This window comes from Stylophora pistillata, chromosome 1 (assembly GCF_964205215.1).
Source record: "Stylophora pistillata chromosome 1, jaStyPist1.2, whole genome shotgun sequence".
NCBI lineage: Eukaryota > Metazoa > Cnidaria > Anthozoa > Scleractinia > Pocilloporidae > Stylophora > Stylophora pistillata.
This window is the reverse complement of record NC_142519.1, coordinates 58,220,926-58,235,099: the sequence shown is the minus strand read 5'-3', so window position 1 is coordinate 58,235,099 and position 14,174 is coordinate 58,220,926. Positions and strand designations below refer to the sequence as shown.

Genomic DNA, 14,174 nt, shown 5'->3' with positions numbered 1-14,174 from the left:
GATTGTCGCTTTCTCGCTTTCTTTTTCGGCCATTTGCGTTTTTTTCTTCACCTCCCCCAGACACTTCCCAAAGTATTCGATCTCCGCATCTACACCCTCAATAACTTTATCCATTTCATTGCTCCATGCACATACCTCGTCCATTTGCTCACCTTTTGCAATCTTCTTCTCTTCGATCTTTAATTTGATCTCGTCCGCTTCTTTTGCTTAACACACCAACGAGTCACGGTGTCTCCCAATAGATGTCGCGTTTGCCTTGTCCACAATGCCCTTTCCCTTTATTTGCTTGTGCGCCAAAAGCTTGAGTTTTGCGTCCAAATCCTTCTGTAATGCCTCCAGTTCCATGTCTCGATCTCAGTCCCGTCGGAGGTGCCAGTTAGTGTTGGAAATCCCAGTACAGCAACACTAGTCACTCGCGTAGTTTTTTATTCTATCTTTATTCTAGTCGTCACACCTTCGTATCGCGTCGATATTAACCTATTCTTTTACAAACCCAGAATATCGTAAAGACCACCCTTAATTTCGCGTTGCAAGGTTACAAGACTGACGTCACTTTTCTGACAATAGTAATGGATTGTCGCCAAATTATTTACCAATAAAATGTCAGACTAAGAAAAAGCGAATAATCATTCTACATATATTTACCCTGCAGAAACCCTCGACTTGGTTGACCACAGTAATGTGCAGAATGCTTGCATGCCTCGACGTGTCACACACATATACACTGTACATTTAACATACTTACTATATAGTTCTCTGTCATGATCACCTAAAAGTAGAGTATTGCCTCATATATCTCAGTTACTTTTGCCATAATTTTATCTTACGATATTGTGAAGCGCGACTGAATATATTCATATAGAGGTCTGCGCTATATAAATGTAAATTATTATTATTATTATTATTATTATTATTATTATCATACATATTATTATTATTATTATTATTATTATTAAAACCTGAAGAAATGGAGTACGAAGTCTCGTGATGAAATATTATCTTCTCGTCTTTCACGCTCTCAGTCTAATGATTTCGCCGTAGGTGTGAGTTATCGTGACCGCGTCCTTCAGTTGTTCTCATAAAATTGTTGTGAGGAATGTTGCTAGGCTACAGTCGACTTACGATATTCCTAATCTTAAAATTAAGCTTTGTTAGGCAAACAAGTTTCCCCGTCACTCACTGTTGGTTAATTTTCTAGGAAATGATCTGTACGTGACTGGTGTAGATTACTTCCGCTACCCTTTCAACCAATCAGATGCAAAATTAAAACCGATCATGACTCGGACACTCGCTTGTTTTTTTTCCCGCGCTTACGCTTGTAGCTGACCATATATGGTTTATTTTGAGTTATCATCGCTCCTACTTTTTCTGATTGGCTGCCCTGAGTACGGTGGATTTGGTTCTAGGATACTCAATCGACAAGTTCTCTATATAAAAAATTTAGGTTGAAATTATAAACGGTGGTGTTTTTCACTTTGACGCTTTATGGTAAACCTGAGGCGGTTGGACTCTGTTTTGACAGGATTACTGGAGCCGAGGGCCGGGACCACCGAAAAAAGATGGAATACAAAGTTACAAACTCATATCAGCCTCTGAAGCTGGTGGGATAACCACTGTGGAGTTTTACAGGGATGCTGAGACGGGAGATGCTGAAGACGTCCAATTTAAGGTATCAATGATACGATTTAGTAGCGTAAAGATGACAACACTGCTCTAAATTCGCCTTTTCTAGTTTTAAGTCGATATGATATCTTTTCATGCCGGAAAGCCGAGGTGTTCGCAGCGGAAATCCTTTAGCGGAAATCCTTCAGTGGGGAAGTAAACGAGTACCTTAGACCCCCCCACCCACCCTCCCTCTTCCACTCTAACCAAAGAACTTTCTACAGAAAATATGGAAGAAAGATATATTATAGTGATTTATAAGATTTAACAGCTTGAAAGACAACATTGCTTTAAATTCGCCTTTTTTAGTTTTAGGTCGATTGGATATCTTTTTTTGTGTCGGAAAGTCAAGTTGTTCTCAGTTTGAATAGGATTAAAAAAGTTGCCACATGAGTGGGATGGGTGCATGAAGTTTTTGTGCGAAGCTATACCATTAGGTTAGGCGTAACGGGTCTTGTCGGGTTCTAATGAAATTACCGAGTGTTGATATGACAGGTTGTTTTTTTTTAATTTTTCCAATTAAGGAGTGAAGAAAAGAGAAAAATTTCAGAGATCCTATACGTTATAATTGCAGTGATAATAAATGTGAATATACAGATATAATTTTTCATTTGTTCTTTGACAGGGATGTCATGCGTAAAATTTGGCTTAAAGCTTTCAGATAGGGGAGGGGCAGTGGAAATCTTTCAGGAGGGAGGGGGCGAGTGTCTTAGACCCCCCTCACCCACCCTGTCTAAAGAATTTTCTGCAGAAAATATGGAAGAAGTATATTCTTAGAGAACATGTGTGACTGATCCCCATTGAACGATTCACCTCCAGCATCTGTTCTCAGCCCACCTACCACCCCGTCCCCCACGCCCTTCGAAAAAGGAAAACCCAGCCTAAGATTTCTCAATCAATCATCTTCTTGAAAAATTTCTTTTGTTTTATTTTTGTTTTTGCTTTTTGCAGAACACCACTGAAGTTAAAGTAATATTCGCCTCGAAGGTCAGCGATGATGCAAACAATAATGGTTTGTCAAAACACGACAAGACCAAAATATTGGATGGGAGATTTAACTTGATTTCTTTAGCGAAGGAACCTCCGCCGTTGCCATCAACAACAGCCATACTGCCATCGGCAACAATGATGTCGACAAAAGAATCGGTGGCTGCCATGACAAAAGAATCGTTGGCTCCAACGACAAAAGAATCGGTGACTCCAACGACAAAAGAATCGGTGGCTCCAACAACAAAAGAATCGGTGGCTCCAACGACAAAAGAATCGGTGGCTCCAACGACAAAAGAATCGGTGGCTCTAACGACAAAAGAATCGGTGGCTCCAACAACAAAAGAATCGGTGGCTCCACCGACAAAAGAATCGGTGGCTCCAACGACAAAAGAATCGGTGACTCCAACGACAAAAGAATCGGTGGCTCCAACGACAAAAGAATCGGTGGCTCCACCGACAAAAGAATCGGTGGCTCCCACGACTCCAATGGCTCCTCCAAAATACGCAAGTGTCATGTCTCCCGATGGCTCATTCAAACTCGAATGGACCTACAGCAACAGCAAACTGATGTTCAAGATGACCTGTAAAACAACCGGTTGGTGTGCTGTAGGATTTACCACAACAACTGATGGAAAAGGCATGAAAAACTACGATATCGCAGTGGGTGGATTTGCCTCCAATGACGGATATATCCGGGTTGGTATCACGGAAGAAAGCCTGGATGAATGAACGAGTTAATTGACTGACTGAGTGACAATCTGATTGGTTGGTTAATTGACTGACTAACATGGCTAACTAGCCAACCTACTGATGGACCGACCGACTGACTGGCTGGCTCATTGATTCACTGACTGATTCACTGACACACTGGCTAACGGACTCACTGCATGGCTGATTGGCTGATTGACTGACTGGCTGACTGACTAGCTTATTGGATAACTAATTTACTAAATGACTGACTGACTTAATAAAAACCGACTGAGTTGCTGACTCACTGAATGGCTGACTGACTGACTTACTAACTATTAGCTGATAAATTGACTCTGTGAGTTACCCATTCCGTGACTGACTCACAAACGCATTGCAAATGAAAGAGAGACAAACGAAAGAGTGAAAATAACATAGATGAACCTTTATTTTAGAGTAAATACTAGGTAGGGCCCGCCAACCTTTAACAAACTCTATAAATATGCAATTTAAAATCAATAGCATTTGCCTTCGTTTGCTAACAGAATTACTGGAGCACGTCCTTATCAAAACCAACCAGAAACCCAAAGCAAAGCCTCCTCCTCACAAAGGTGAGTGAAAAGGACGGTACAACCATGGTGGAGTTCTCCAGGGATGCTGTAACAGGAGACATTGCCGATGATGTGCAGTTCCAGGTAAGACTTTTAGCCAGACACTGCAGGCTATAAAAATCAATCACAAAATTTGGCTTAATTCGAGGAAAGAAAGCTGGTCACCGATGGCTTTGCATATTGAGGCCGTGCCAACATTTCAAGAAATAAATCTGTGTGAGAAATCGAAAACTGTGTACTATGAATAGAGGAGTTTTTCATAGTATATAACAGGCCAATATGGTTGGTTATCAGTTTTCTTTAAATGTAAAGAACAAGTAACAGGCTTTCAATTTGTTTCTCATCTGTCCAATCATACTTCTATTAATTCATTCATACATTCATTTATCCTTCATCTATGCACTTATCCACAATGGTTCAAACTCGTTTACTTCTTCATTCATTCAATCATTCATATTCATTCATTCCTCACTTACTCATTCACTCATCCAATATATTTCTTCGTTTCCCTGTTTTCTCGTTTCCTCGTTCCCCTATTCCCTCGTTCCCTCTTTCCCTCGTCACCTCGTTCCATCGTGCCTTCGTTCCCTTGTTCCTTTGTTCCCTTGTTCCCTCATTTTGCTGTTCCTTCGTTCTCTTATTCCCTCGTTGCCTTCGTTCCTTCGTTCCTTCATTCATCAAGTCTTTGTATTGCTATCATTATCAGGATGATACCCAAGTAACAATTGTGTGGGCTTTAAGTGGAACTGATGCAAACGTCGACCTGTCAAAACACAACGTAACCGGGATACTAAGTGGCAAACATAACGTGATAAAGGAAGCGATGGAAGCGATGGAAGCGAAGACTGGAACTAAACCGAACACCGGTCATGTGATTTTCCCGTCTACTGCTATTTTCCTGGCCGGCATAACTGCCTATTTTCTTGCATTTTAACCTTCGTGATAATTATAGAAACATAAAACTATAATTACCATAGTGACCTTGAAACAATGAAGTAGTTTTTGATCAAGTTTTGATGGTAAACCTACTTTGCATTAGTTTTATCTTAGTGCCCAATCCCCCTTCCCCCCCAGTAGAAAATTCTGAAGAACATCGCAATCTAGTCACCGCCATTTTTTAACCTCACGGGTATCAAGATTTTCCCAGTTTGCTTTTCGATAGCTTCCCTATTTTGATTTGACGTGCACGTGGTGATTACTTTGGTTTTTATTTTGCGACACTAGCTACTCTCGTTAGCGTTAGCTTATTAGGAAATGTTCGAAGTTCCTCCAAAGCAGAAACAAGAACGGGTTTACCGCATAAAAAAATAAAACCTAAATACTCTTGAATAATAAGTTTCAAAACAGCATAATTATCTGCTAGGTAAAAAGTTGTAACTAGTCAGAGGTGATAGGGAAATGCAAACCGCGTTACCCGGAAGTAAAAACCTTTCTTTAGAGCTTGAAAGTCACTGAAATTAACAAAAAGTAGCTGAACAAAAGAGGGTAATGACTGGGGACGTCATAGTTTTGTTCACGCCAAGTGATATCCTCTTGGTAAGGCGAGGTCGCATGGAAGGGATTGATGTGATTCGCTCCAACATAACTGTTATTTTATTACTCGCCGTAAGTGATTAATATCTATATATAAATGTAAATCCGCCGCTGGTTACCGTAGCTTTCTTTGTCTCATACTTAGTTTTGTTTTACCATTCTTGGTATCTTGTCTGTATATCATTGTAATATATACTCAAACAAAGGATAGCATCGAAGGTACGCTCTGATTAGCAACTCAAACTTCGAATTCCCTTTGGTATTCACTTCCAAGCCCAAAAATATTGTAATGGTTGCAGGAATAAATAACTTAAAATCATCTTTTTGTGCTCTATTATCTGACTGTTTTGCGCGGCTCGGTAAATATCCACCACTAACCACCTCCTTTTCGGTGAGAAGTTGTTAAACGTAAAGCAATATACGATTGTCAAAGATAATGCCTTTTCATAAGGACATCATGTTACGGTGATTCACAATCTTAGAGGAAAGGTGTTGTGTTTCTAAGGCTGCTTAAGAGCTTTCCAAATTTCACCTGTATTGACCTTTCACATCACGTCACGACGGCCACTGAAGGCCTAAAAGACATCCCAGCCAAAAAGTTTTTTAATTTACGCCTATAAACTCAAATCCAAAAACAATTCATACTACGACTTCAAATTGGAAAAAGAATTATGTAGTCACACCAGTGTTACTTGTTCTTTTATCATCAGATTAGAGAGACCTAGCGGACGCCCTCAACATAGGACGGGATGGAAGGGCGAAAAGTGTCGAGAGAACACAGAAAGGTTGAAAACATGTGAAACCAGACAAATACTGTAACTTTTGCCATAACACTAATACACGGACAAGTAAGAAGGAAATCGAATACAAATTTCATACGCACTAGGGAGACCACTAAGAATAATTGAAGGATGACAGAAAGTTGTTATCTATTCAAAAAAAGCTTTGTGATACTTTGTCACCTCTAGTATTTTATTTATCATTAAAGACACATTCTAACTAAGAACATTGTACAAATTATTTTTCTTCATTTACCTGAATTTGTTCATTCGAAAACGTGAAGTTGTTTACAAAATTTGTAAAATTGAAAACGCGAAATAAAAGCCTACTTAATGAGGTTTCTATTTACAAACCGTACTAGATCAATCAACATGACGATGTTTTGCCTTCGGCACAACCTCTGCTAATATTTAGATACGTCACGTTTTATTTGTTTCTAACTTCATATTTACCAAAGAAATTAGGTTTCGAAACGTAGAAGGCAAAGTATGAGTGACTCAAAGTAAATGTGATCTCTTCCTACTTGTAGAGAGCTTTTGATTTTTAACTCTAAATTTAAGTTTCACCCATTCCGAAGTGATATTTCTCTTTTACACACTATAATAATGTAACTAGTTTCAGTAATTATAGCTATTAAAAAGCAAGATGTTTTCGGAGTTTTCTAAGTGTTACATATTACGCTGGCATCCTCAGAATGGCCACAGTTTTTGTTTCCCCAGCCATTATGTGTACAGTTCAATAGAGAAGCTTCTCCTCCTTGACAATTTACGTCATCCATCCAGATGGGATCAGGTCCCTGACCGTATCGCGCGTTATGAGGAGCTGATGATGCTATGGGAAACCCAAGCTGACTGCAAACCACATAAGCATCATTCATATCCCAACTATCATCACAGACCGTGCCCCACTGCCCATTGTGATAGACCTCCACGCGGCCATAGCTAGCGCCATCATTCACCAAACGGACTGGCAAGAAACACTCCACACTGGCGTCCCTACTGTGTGTACAATCATGGTTTCCCCATCCTCGATGTCTACAGTCATATACATGAGACTCACTGCCTGAGCATGCCAGGTCGTTCATCCAAATCGGACCAGTACCTTGGCCGTGGGTGGCGCCACTGTAAGCTCGATTAGCTCGTGTGTAGCCAAGCTGCCTGCATACTACGTTAGCATCGTTGATATCCCACGCATCGTCACAAATCGTACCCCACTGGCCATCATAGTAAACCTCAACCCTTCCAATGGCTTTGTTTTCACTGTTACGTATGGATCCAGCCGTAAGAACTGATAACAGAAGTTAGAGAATAAGTAGCAGGTTGATAAATAACTTGAGGTAACTGACGTTGTTCTTTCAGCTGTTATTAAAGCATCTGCATGTACTAACATAACATATGAAACTGCAATACAATAGAGTCGTATTTTTGCAAGATAGAGTAAGATGTAGGGAAATGAAGCTCTACCGCCTGAAGCCACCTTAGGTTATAAAAAAAATCAAATGACTCTGAACAGTAACTAGCGCGACTAACTCTTCCGCCAAACTTTGCAGAAATTAAATTCCTATAGAAATAGTGTTCACAGAACTTGTCTATCGAGTTTCGAGCACATAAGGCTGAAACTAAGGGTGTTTCTAGGAGGAAATCGTCTCGCTCCGACTAGTTTTTGAATTACCAAAACATCTTGAGCCACCTTTTGATAGCTTTACCTCGATATACTGCTTCAAAACCGTCGTACGTATTTGAGCCATCAGACGAAAACTTTACGTAGAGATTATTAGAAGAGCTTGTAATAGGTGGCGGGAGAGAAGATCCACTCATTTTTCTATCAGAGGCGAAGACACCGACCCGCAATCGTACACAGACACGAAATCAGCAGACGATTCAGTACGAAAACTGGAGAAGACAAGTTCTACAACTGCATTGGAGGAAAAATTCCATCTGCAATCCATATTATTGTTATATTGCGAGCCAGCTTGAGTTATTCTGATGTAACCAGACGTACTGTTTGAGGTGGACAACACGCCAGAGCTTGTTGCTGTCAGGCGTGGAGCTGTCGGAAATAGAGAAACGTAAGTAGGATAGAGCTAAACGAGGCAGAAAAAAGTCTTATCATGGACCATATACGGCCCCGTGAGAGCTATTACTGAAAACCATCATGATAAAAATCCCTGTGCGCGCGGGATATGAGGGCCGTACTATGGTATCAGGGAGCATACCTAAAGGCCAACAGAGCAAGTCACAAGAAGCAGTAGAAGCGATCTACGACTGGTCCAAGGAAAATTTGTGCCAGCTTAATGGCGAGAAATCTAAAGAATTGGTTATATCCTTCAGTCGTGATCCTCTGCAACTCCCTTGGGTCTGCATAGACGGATCTCCTATCCAAACCATACAGAGCACAAAGTTACTCGGTTTGACAATTAATGATACGTTAACGTGGAACGAAAATATAGAAGAACTTGTTAAGAAAGCGTCTAAGAAACTGTATTTTCTTATTCAACTTAAGCGTGCGCATGTTCCTACTTCAGATCTCGTAACATATTTTTGCGCATGTATTAGGTCTTCACTAGACTACGCTTGTCCTGTTTTCCATTACAGTTTACCAAAGTATCTTCAAGTCGAGCTTGAAAGTGTACCAAGGAGAGCCCTCTCATGCATTTTTCCCAGGGTGCACTACTCGGACGCCCTTCAGTTAGCAGGGCTCGAGTCCATCAGGGCCCACCAGGAAAATTTAACAGAACATCTGTTTAACTCTCTTGTTAAGGATCCACGTAGTAAGATTACCAGCCTACTGCGTCCCTCAGTTTCTATTTCATATGAGCTGAGAAGGCAGAGGAGGTTTGCCACGCCTCTTGTAAAGACAAACAGATTTGGAAATTCATTCATTGTTAAGAGTGCGAGGGAAGCATTTCAGTGATTTTTAAGAGTAGTCGTCTTTGTAATTTTATTATAGTAGTAGTTATAGATCATTTCTTATTTCTTACTTGTAAAGAGACGCAATTCAGTTTTTTAACTGCAATGTTTTTCTTAATAAATACAGTTTACAGTTTACAGTTACAGCCGTAGGTGATGGCGCGAGAAGGGCCGGAAAAAGCTGCACAGTCCAGTGTAAGGCCTCGCAAGTGAGAAAGAGTAACAAAGGCAAAAGCAGTAGTCAAATAATAAAATGCCCATTTGCTCAGTTGGGCAGGGCCGGACAGGAAATATTTGACTCAATGCGATGAGAAACGAGCCAAGCTTAGTGTTCCGCCCTTCCACTCAGGAGTATGGCATGAGAAAGAAAAATAAGGGCCGAGATTCGAGACAGAGCATTCTCGTGTCTAGATGTAATACGTTACTATAAACCCAAACCATCATACCATGGAAATACAAAAACATGCAAAAGAAAAATTCAAAGTAAAACGTTAATGGCCGAGTGATTTATTCTGACCTTAGTTTGATGCTATAACAGCTCACTTTAAGAAATTTTAGCAGACACTGATTCGGTCAACGTGAAAAGGATCATAAGAGTGTCACAAGCCAGTTAGCCATGGTAAAACGAAAACTTACGTCTTAGAGAAATGATAGTTTTAAGACTCTACGCCTTAAAGCGAGGAAGGAAGAGCCTTCTAATGCCGATACTCAGTTACCTTCACATTTAGCTTTTCCATCTCCTGCATATCCTGGCAAACAGATGCATTCATACGAACCAGGAACATTCACACATTGGCTTTGAGCATGAAATGAAGATGAACCCGAGCTGCACTCGTCAACGTCTGTTCAATAAAATATCTCAATTTATTGTCCTGACATTACGCGCTACCAATTTGCAATACAAATTTACAATGCAAGACCAAAGGAATAAAATGGCCAAATGTTTCCTCGCAAACTTGAAAGGCTGAAAGCTAACCTAAAATATCTCTAATAAAAGCTAGATGAACATAATTACGCCTCTTACTTCATCTACTTACCAAACTACGAGGTCTACCAATTATTAGTAGTATTACTTATATTTCATTACAATTGACTAATTAACGTAGAGATAACATGAAATAACAACAACCAGTCTCAATACTCTAGCTATTACATAACCTGAAAACCTGACTGATTTCGTATCTAATATTATAACTACAAAACATTATTGTAGGCTCTAGCTAAAAACAAGAGAGTATAAACGGTTTATAATCCCTTGCCATATATAATTCATTAACCTTTGCAATTTCTTCGGTTAAAGCGAAATCCAGCTGGACATTGGCAAGAGTAAGAACCAACATTGTTCACACAAGTGGCGTTAACTGGACAGCTGTAAACAAAGTCCTTGCATTCATTGTAGTCTACGAGGTAAAATGTAAACAGAATATTTGAATTTTTAGCATCACTTCTAGAGTTAATTTTTAGTATCATTTGGCAAAGATTGCATTTGGTTTGCGAACGAAAGAACGTAAAGGGAACTGTGTTACTGTTCGGGGAAGGTCTCTGTTTCTCAGTCAAAAAGTCGTTTTATCAGAATTCTATTTGAACACTATTAGCAAACTATGTTTAGCTACTATAGCATATTTTGAAAAATGATATTCCTGATTATAATCCATGGGGTATCTTTGTTAACGCGAAACAAACACGTTAATCTCCATTTGGCTTGAAAACATATTCTCATACTTGTTTTTGTTATACTCAGATGTAAATTTGAAATTAAACCGGGAAAAGCAAGGTTATGAGGTAAGAGGTACAAGCGCACCTTGGATTTATGTTCTCCATGTGAAAATATTTTTCAATTTTGTTTTGGCAAAAAGACAGCCAAAATTTTTATACAAAGAAAAAACAAAATAAAACAAAACAAATTGGGGATTTGCAAGGCATTTGACTTCACTAATAAATTATTATAAACACCACTCATTTTGTTGGCCTCAATGCTGGAATTACATCAGCTTCTAGATTTCAATTTTTTTTTCCTTAGAGAGAATGACCCCGGACAACCCTTGAGGAAAGCGACAGTAAAGCACCTTTTCCGGGCACAGCCGTCTACTATTCGAATAATGTTATTAAATCCCATGCGTTATAAAACCCAGGAGATTGTACGTGTTCCTCTCTTTTGTCGCAGAACTTTGCTCTATATAAAAAGAAATTCCCCAACATACGGTAGACCTACCTTTCTTACAAGTGAATTTATGACAGTCTGAGCAATTTACATCGTTCCATCTATACTTATGACTTTTTAGGAAACCAAGAGTATGGACGCAGTCCTCATCGTGAAAATTGTTTGGCTGATGGCTCGCCCAGTAATGGAAATTAAACTGTGATCCATCACTCCACAAAAATGTTCCTTCAGTGTTCTGGTCAGAAAGGCCAAGCCACGAGTGATCACTACCATGTAGACTCTGTATGTACACATTTTCTTCCTGACTGTGAATGCTGGAAAGATTAGCCCCCAGAGTGGCGCATGTTACCTGGCTGCCACTCCAGGAATCACAGGAAGAAATTCTTCTGTAGCAGTGTCCCTTATAGTACGCCCATCCCGCCTGGCATATGTCTGTTGAAGAAAGTTAAACAAATTCATTTCAATCACATTTTCTCTTTAAGAAAATATTATAGCTTGTACATGTTTTTTGTTCTAGCATGATTTGCTTGCTTAGGTTAGGTGTTATTATCTTTTGCATGCTCTTTCGTTTGCTTGTTTGCTTGTTTATTTTTTTGGGGGGGGTGCTAATTTGCTTGTTTGTTTTTCCTTGGCTTGCTTATTCGCTTGCTCGTGATGCCACTAACTTACACTCCAAGACACAGTTATTTACAATACCACTTACAAGACACTAACAAAATCAATTTGCATCATTTCTATCTCTTCCTTGTTCTTCATCGCCAGGCGGTGCTTATAAAATCCTAAAAAGGAATAATGAAGGGGGGTGGAGGGAAAGAAAGTAAGTGTCGTAAGAAATGCGTCCGGAAAGGGACCACACCCCATGATTAAAATCAAGGACACCGTACCAGATTTTACCTGCTAGAACTGCATATGATACAGTTAGTGGATCAAAGCGATTGACAAATACTTCCTTGACACATATTCTAAAGCCAGAGGTGGTGATGAACTATTGAAAAAATGTAATTGATATAAATATAGTTTTAAGATCTACAGGTGTCACAAGAGAGACGGCAGAACTGCATACTTGAAAATTCAATATTTTATTATTTGATAAGTATCAGCGCATCGAGTTATCCAAGTCTTTTGTTACAACATTTTTGGCTAATTTAGCAGTACGTGTAGCTAAGTCAGTTGCGGCATTAAAATGGCACTAAATGGCATGCTATTTTTGTCAGATCGTTCTTCTGTGTAATTTAAAAGTAACCATTTATCAGTGCGTGCTTTGTTCAGTTGTATGTATTCATTCTTACACAGTTTCAAATTACCTCTATCCAGCTCACTATACCATTGCATTCTGCAGCAGCATTTCCTCCAGAAGTAGAATGTTTGGCTGTCAAAAGCACGGTTGGTGACTTGCTGTAACTTCCAGTGAAGCTTACATTCTATGATCGTAAAATTCAAAATCTGGCAAGTGTATTTGGATTCAGGCCGTGTCAGTGAAACGTAAAACCTGGTAATCAAATGTTACTTAAGAAAAATCAATTTATCTACTTGTCGTCCTTTCCTTAGCTAACATAGAAAAATTGGAGGATAGAAACAGGGTTCTTCGTTATGTTAGTCATTTTTACCCTCGGTGAATGGAGAAAAGTGAATTAGTAGTTGTCAAGAGAAGCCCAACTTTTCTTTCCAGTGCTTGCTCCATTTCTTTTACCTGTCTCCACTGAGCGAGAGCCTAACGCGGGCTAACCTTCGCCTTGATATCCCCCTCCCCTTAATAACTTCAAATTACCTTGCATAAGGCAAAGTTATAATTCTTGACAGGCGAAAGGTTGCTTTGAAACCTGACATCATTGTGTTCTCTAAAGAGTGGTCTATGAAGGGAATCAAACGCAAGCCACTTCTGTAAGAGGGTACAAAAAAAAGGGTGAAAATTCATCAGTTTTCTTTACGCCAAATTGGGTATCTTGAACAAAAACCAAAAAAAATGAAAAGGGCGGTCAAAAAAAAGGAAACAATGAGAACTCAGCGTGAAAAGAATCAAATTGCCTGAAAAGCGAGTTTTATTTTAAAAAAAAGCAACATGCTGACCTTTTTGCAGAATTTGTCTTTCCCTGCCTGTTAATTCTGCTAAGGATAAGTATTTTTATAACATAACCAAAGTAAAGCGTGCGCTCTGATTGGTCAATTTAGCGTCCCCCATTTGCCCATGGGTGTACGCTGCTGACGTGAGCAAATGCAAAGACTATTTTTCCGCGCGCGCTTGTTTTTTCTGGTCACGTAAGATTTGTTAAATAAAAGGGAACTCTTTAGCTACAATGTATCAATGTTATGTTATTTAACAAATGGTAAACACCAAAGCGTAGACTATTGAGTTATGGATCCACTTGGGAGGTTTGCTAAGCACTCAAGAAGCTAGAGACTCTTACGCTTCTTTCGTGCTTAGCAACCTCCCGCGTGCATCCATAACTCAATAGTGTACGCTGTGGTGTTTACCATTTGTTAAATGGAAAATAGCTAACCCTTCATTACGTACAGACAAATGAGACTCGAGTAGCGTTTGATGTCGAAAGGTGAACGACGTGCGAGGCTGTTTATGGCTTGTAGGCGTACCTTCATCAAATTGCCACACTTGTCTGACCAAAATGCTAGATAGGTGGTTACAGTTTTCCCTTGCCATAAGTAAATAAGTCCAAATAATGCATCCTCAGAACCACTCACGTCACTGATCAACAGTGATCTGCTGAGTAAGGATCGATGAAATGAAGACTGAATTCTATACGTTAATCGAAATAAGGTAATATGGTCCTTCAATTTCAACTGTCATCTCAGAGTTTGGAGCAGAGTGGAGTATAGCCAACCAAC

At 39.6% G+C, this 14,174-nt stretch overlaps 3 protein-coding genes across 3 annotated transcripts; 1 reads left to right on the top strand and 2 right to left on the bottom strand.

Moving 5' to 3' along the window:
- The first annotated feature begins 329 nt into the window (after positions 1-329).
- On the top strand, positions 330-5,802 carry LOC148743329 (uncharacterized). The gene is made up of 6 exons (XM_088750856.1): positions 330-375; positions 653-726; positions 1,523-1,669; positions 2,614-3,348; positions 3,885-4,034; positions 4,657-5,802. The coding sequence occupies exons 1-6, from the start codon at positions 330-332 to the stop codon at positions 4,882-4,884; spliced, it is 1,380 nt and encodes a 459-aa protein (XP_088606982.1). The 3' UTR covers positions 4,885-5,802.
- A 641-nt stretch (positions 5,803-6,443) lies between these two features.
- LOC148743328 (scavenger receptor cysteine-rich domain-containing protein DMBT1-like) lies at positions 6,444-9,877 on the bottom strand. Its single transcript, XM_088726012.1, has 2 exons — positions 7,969-9,877; positions 6,444-7,550 (listed from the first exon to the last, which is right to left on the bottom strand). Exons 1-2 carry the CDS (start codon positions 8,078-8,080, stop codon positions 6,925-6,927), a joined length of 738 nt encoding a protein of 245 aa, XP_088582138.1. The 5' UTR covers positions 8,081-9,877; the 3' UTR covers positions 6,444-6,924.
- A 97-nt stretch (positions 9,878-9,974) lies between these two features.
- On the bottom strand, positions 9,975-13,912 carry LOC148743327 (uncharacterized). The gene is made up of 5 exons (XM_088725989.1): positions 13,102-13,912; positions 12,638-12,754; positions 12,228-12,318; positions 11,385-11,765; positions 9,975-10,572 (listed from the first exon to the last, which is right to left on the bottom strand). The coding sequence occupies exons 1-5, from the start codon at positions 13,246-13,248 to the stop codon at positions 10,445-10,447; spliced, it is 864 nt and encodes a 287-aa protein (XP_088582115.1). The 5' UTR covers positions 13,249-13,912; the 3' UTR covers positions 9,975-10,444.
- Positions 13,913-14,174: the final 262 nt, after the last annotated feature.

Coding starts and splice junctions, on each gene's coding strand:
- LOC148743329 (XM_088750856.1), top strand. CDS start 330: ATGCCTCCAGTTCCATGTCTCGATCTCAGTCCCGTCGGAGGTGCCA. Junction 376..652: donor CAGTCCCGTCGGAGGTGCCA/GTTAGTGTTGGA, acceptor TTTACCCTGCAG/AAACCCTCGACTTGGTTGAC. Junction 727..1,522: donor GTGTCACACACATATACACT/GTACATTTAACA, acceptor CTGTTTTGACAG/GATTACTGGAGCCGAGGGCC.
- LOC148743328 (XM_088726012.1), bottom strand. CDS start 8,080: ATGAGTGGATCTTCTCTCCCGCCACCTATTACAAGCTCTTCTAATAAT. Junction 7,551..7,968: donor TTTTGAAGCAGTATATCGAG/GTAAAGCTATCA, acceptor TTCTGTTATCAG/TTCTTACGGCTGGATCCATA.
- LOC148743327 (XM_088725989.1), bottom strand. CDS start 13,248: ATGAATTTTCACCCTTTTTTTTGTACCCTCTTACAGAAGTGGCTTGCG. Junction 12,755..13,101: donor ATAACTTTGCCTTATGCAAG/GTAATTTGAAGT, acceptor TTACGATCATAG/AATGTAAGCTTCACTGGAAG. Junction 10,573..11,384: donor TAAATTCACTTGTAAGAAAG/GTAGGTCTACCG, acceptor TTTACCTCGTAG/ACTACAATGAATGCAAGGAC.